Raw genomic sequence first — 5,182 nt, 5'->3', positions numbered from 1 at the left:
CTTTCTGATTTCATTTTTTAAATATTTTATTCAATTTCTTAAACAGAATCCTGCTTTTATGATAGTTTTTTGAACATTTATTTAATTTTTCTATATTCTAATTTTTCTTTTGCACTTTGTCAAAATGGTTTTTTTTTTGTGTAAAGCATTTATTTGTCTTGTTGCTGAAATGTTTTATATAAAGCTGCCATGCCTCAGATCAGCAGCATAATAATTAATATACAGTGGAGTGATGATGAAATGTTCCGAATTATTTATAGACCATATTTTTTAAGCAACTTCTCCTTAACTTATGATAATGTTAACATTACTTTACACTACTACTGAAGACTGGAGCCAGGTGGAGAACAAACCTTCAGATGGTTGAAGTACAGGTGTAGACGTCTTCATGACCTGCAGAACATCAGGACTAACTCTGGAGCTTTCTGATACATGTGTGCGTTAAGGTGTCAGAAATACAGTTGTTTAGGGGTTTGATGGTGGGCAACATGAGTCCCCCTGCTGGCCGGGTCAGAGCACTGCTGTTATGTGTTTTTGAACTTGCATTATTTTTTCCATTATGCAGTCGGTTTTATGAATGCATCAGTTTTCCTTTTTGGTTGTTCATCATAAATCCACTATCTACTTTATTGTTGTACTACATGACATGAATGACAAACTTAAAAGCCTCCAAATGCTTTTCCCTTCAGCAAATTGTTGTGTTTATAGAGTTCATCTGGTCCCAAATGAGGCAGTGGTCATGTCCCCCTAGTGGTCTGGCTTAGTTACTGTTTGCAATCGATCTTTTTGGTGTTCCATGCATAATGTCTGTTATTTTGACAGGTAAGAGAATTGCACTTGTAAAATTGATTCGTACTTGTAAATTTGATTTGTACTTGTAATGTGGCAAAGTTGTAACTTTTAAACTTGTATTTGTAACTTAAAAATTGTATTCTCACATAAGAATTGCACTTGTAAATTTGATTCGTACTTGTAATGTAGCAAAGTTGTAACAAATTTATGTACGTTTATAGACTTACATGTACAAATTTAGACTCTTACACATACAAAATTTCTGACAGTTGTCTTACCCCATACCACTGGTTCATGAGATATTTTACCAATAACACAAACAAATGCACACAAAGACAGAAGCCAAAACATTATCAACGTTTTGCTTTTTGGTGGTGGGTGATGGAAAATCAACTTGTATTCCTGTTGGAAGGAAACAAAAGAACCAGAACGCTGCTACTTTCTGTGTGGGAGAGCAAAACACACATTTCAAGGTGTAAAAAAATGATTGGTGGTGATAACAAACTACACAAAAGAGGGCATGCATGCTTAACGATTTGCAGTGCAGCACATGTTGCCAATTAAGATGTGGTTTACCAGCTAATTTAGCAAGGCCGCTTTACAAAATGAAGTCTAAAAAAAGCTGATTGTAATCAACTAAAGATGTGTCAGAAATGTGCAGCGTTAGAACTTCTACAGCCCGTAACTCCTTTTAACCTACACCCTGCCCGACCGCGGACAAATGTACGCAACACTGTTCAGACCGCAGCTTTCAGCATCTACACAAATAAAATCAGGGAGTTCTGCTGGCTGTTTTTTTCCCCCCCACACTGCATCCAGTTCCTTGATACAGTAGGCTGCAAAAATACGTACCAGAGATGGTGCTGTGGGGATAGTCTAGTGGTTGAGATGGACTGCAGCTTGCTGTCTGATTTGTGGGACATCTCCCGGACAATTCCTGAGGACATGAAGGCAAAATTAAAAATAGAAAAATCTGCAAAATTGTCACAAAAACCAACGTCAAAGTAAAGCCTCTCAGTCATTTGTGCAAAGAGCTGCCAAAATGGAAAAGCTGTGTGTGAAAAACGGACCACCATTGATGCTTACATTGGGTTAAACAGGGAAAGCATCAACCAGGAGTTGCTAATCAATTGTATTGATTACCTGAGCCTCATCAAAGTAAACTACTCTTAAAAAACAGATATTTTTGCTGCTCTGGAGCACACGTTGCAGGTTTGTTTTGTAAACTTTTTGGATTAATCTTAAAGAAGCAACTGTTGATGCTTATTTGTCTAGAAGGGCCAACCCCCATTTCCACAGTTTGGAATCCATTGTTCTACAAAAAGAAAGATGATTCACAAGTGGAAAACATTTATGACATCTCCTGATATTCCCATGAGTCAATGTCCCAGAAATTTTACTGCCAGGTAAGACTGGGCGATGCTCTGAGAGATAAGCTCCATCTTTACTAGAGTTGGGAAAAATCTACCTTATGTGATTAAACTTCAGAAAAAACAGTCACAAATTAATATTTGGCACTTTGCAAATACTGTGATTAGTGCCCTGCGATGATGTATTTTTGTGTGCATCGCACTTTCATTATCAAGCACTCGTATGCCCCCAAAACATAACAACAATGCCAAACGCTGCAGCAAACTCCAACACTACCATAAACAGGAATACGAAGAAACCCAGAAAATGTGGATGGAGGCAATGTAGACTCCAACAAACTCTACTTCAGTGAACAGTGGAAACAAATATACTCAGCCGAGAATCCACGATGCACCCAATCAATTTGACCCTCTGGAGCAGCAAAATAAGCACTGGAAGGAGATAACGCGGGCCATGGCATATTGCGATACTAAAAAGTACTGTCACTCCACTTTGTGGAAAAGGTGGGTTTTGGGATTGTGGGTCCGTTATTATGGGCCATTTAGTTCCTATACAAAAGGGAGGTGACTGAGGAATGTGTGTAAGAGTTCACATTGCCGGCAGTGGTGTTGGTCGGCAAGGATGTTGGCAATGATGATGGTCGGCAATGATGTAGGCAGTGGTGTCGATCAGCAGTGGTGCTGGCAGTGGTGTTGGTCAGCAATGATGTTCGCAGTGGTGTTGGCCGGCAGCGGTGTTGGCAGTGGTGTTGGCTGGCAGTGGTGTTGGTCGGCAGTGGTGTTGGTCGGCAGTGGCATTGGTTGGCCGTGGTGTTGGCAGTGGTGTTGGTCAGCAGTGGTGTTGGTCAGCAGCTGTGTTGGCCTGCAGCGGTGTTGGTCAGCAGTGGTGTTGGTCAGCAGCTGTGTTGGCCTGCAGCGGTGTTGGTCAGCAGTGGTGTTGGTCAGCAGTGGTGTTGGTCTGCAGCTGTGTTGGCCTGCAACGGTGTTGGCCAGCAGTGGTGTTGGTCTGCAGCGGTGTTGGCCTGCAGCGGTGTTGGTCAGCAGTGGTGTTGGCAGTGGTGTTGGCCAGCAGTGGTGTTGGTCAGCAGTGGTGTTGGTCAGCAGCAGTGTTGGTCAGCAGTGGTGTTGGTCAGCAGTGGTGTTGGCAGTGGTGTTGGCCTGCAGCGGTGTTGGTCAGTAGTGGTGTTGGTCAGCAGTGGTGTTGGCCTGCAGCTGTGTTGGCCTGCAGCAGCGTTGGCCTGCATCGGTATTGATCAGCAGTGGTGTTGGCCAGCAGTGGTGTTGGTCAGCAGTGGTGTTGGCAGTTGTGTTGGCCTGCAGCTGTGTTGGCCTGCAGCGGTGTTGGTCAGCAGTGGTGTTGGCCAGCAGTGGTGTTGCCCTGCAGTGGTGTTGGTCAGCAGGGTGTTGGTCAGCAATGGTGTTGGTCAGCAATGGTGTTGGTCAGCAGTGGTGTTGGCCTGCAGTGATGTTGGTCAGCAGTGGTGTTGGTCTGCAGTGGTGTTGGCCTGCAGTCGTGTTGGTCAGCAGTGGTGTTGGTCGGCAGTGGTGTTGGCCGGCAGTGGTGTTGGCAGTGGTGTTGGTCAGCAGCTGTGTTGGCCTGCAGCGGTGTTGGTCAGTAGCTGTGTTGGTCTGCAGCTGTGTTGGCCTGCAGCTGTGTTGGCCTGCAACGGTGTTGGCCAGCAGTGGTGTTGGTCAGCAGTGGTGTTGGCCTGCAGCGGTGTTGGCCAGCAGTGGTGTTGGTCAGCAGTGGTGTTGGCCTGCAGCAGTGTTGGTCAGCAATGGTGTTGGCAGTGGTGTTGGCCTGCAGCTGTGTTGGCCTGCAGTGGTGTTGGGTCAGTAGTGGTGTTGGTCAGCAGTGGTGTTGGCCTGCAGCTGTGTTGGCCTGCAGCGGTGTTGGCCTGCAACAGTGTTGATCAGCAGTGGTGTTGGCCAGCAGTGGTGTTGGTTAGCAGTGGTGTTGGTCAACAGTGGTGTTGGTCAGCACTGGTGTTGGCCTGCAGCTGTGTTGGCCTGCAGCGGTGTTGGCCTGCAGCAGTGTTGGCCTGCAACGGTGTTGGTCAGCAGTGGTGTTGGCCAGCAGTGGTGTTGGCAGTGGTGTTGCCCTGCAGTGGTGTTGGTCAGCAGGGTGTTGGTCAGCAGTGGTGTTGGCCTGCAGTGATGTTGGTCAGCAGTGGTGTTGGCCTGCAGTGGTGTTGGCCTGCAGTCGTGTTGGCAGTGGTGTTGGTCAGCAGTGGTGTTGGTCGGCAGTGGTGTTGGCCGGCAGTCGTGTTGGCAGTGGTGTTGGTCAGCAGTGGTGTTGGTCGGCAGTGGTGTTGGTCGGCAGTGGTGTTGGTCGGCAGTGGTGTTGGCCGGCAGTGGTGTTGGTCGGCAGTGGTGTTGGTCAGCAGTTGTGTTGGCCGGCAGTGATGTTGAGCAGCAGTGGTGTTGGCCAGCAGTGGTGTTGAGCAGCAGTGGTGTTGGCTGGCAGTGGTGTTGAGCAGCAGTGGTGTTGGTCAACATTGGTGCTGGTCAGCAGTGGTGTTGGTCGGCAGTGGTGTTGGTCGGCAGTGGCGCTGGCCTGCAGTGGTGTTGGTCAGCAGTGGTGTTGGTCGGCAGTGGTGCTGGTCGGCAGTGGTGTTGGTCGGCAGTGGTGTTGGTCGGCAGTGGTGTTGGTCAGTAGTGGTGCTGGCCTGCAGTGGTGTTGGCCGGCAGTAGTGTTGGTCCAAAGTCCAATTCCCACTGATTTCGTAGATTTAGAAACACAATTAGGAGGTCTTTACTCTCTCTTCAGCTAAAAGGGACTTAATTGCATTCCCATCCCTGCCTGCCCAGAGGCTAATACTACTGAAATAAAAATTTACTGCTCCACTGACAGTTTTGAATTAGAAAGGTCCTTTAATTTCTTAAATTAAAAATACATAAAAAATTCCCTTCTCACCCTCCGCGGGTGGTGTCTTTCATCCTCTGAGCTCGGGTCCTCTACCAGAGGCCTGGGAGCTTGAGGGTTCTGCGCAGTATCTTAGCTGTGCCTAGAACTGCAC

General features: G+C 47.2%; 1 protein-coding gene across 3 annotated transcripts in view; it reads right to left on the bottom strand.

Annotated features, from left to right (window-relative positions):
* The window catches only part of stk11ip (serine/threonine kinase 11 interacting protein), a 100,036-nt gene that overhangs the window by 22,202 nt on the left and 72,652 nt on the right, over nt 1-5,182 (bottom strand). For all 3 annotated transcript variants that reach the window (XM_014020707.1, XM_014020705.1, XM_014020706.1), the window contains one exon: nt 1,645-1,729. In XM_014020707.1, the coding sequence (XP_013876161.1) occupies nt 1,645-1,729 (85 nt within the window). The remainder of the gene's footprint in view (nt 1-1,644; nt 1,730-5,182) is intronic.

The sequence above is a fragment of the Austrofundulus limnaeus genome, unplaced genomic scaffold (genome assembly GCF_001266775.1).
Source record: "Austrofundulus limnaeus strain Quisiro unplaced genomic scaffold, Austrofundulus_limnaeus-1.0 Scaffold264, whole genome shotgun sequence".
NCBI lineage: Eukaryota > Metazoa > Chordata > Actinopteri > Cyprinodontiformes > Rivulidae > Austrofundulus > Austrofundulus limnaeus.
The sequence above is the reverse complement of the archived record's forward strand: the minus strand, read 5'-3'. Positions and strand labels throughout refer to the sequence as shown.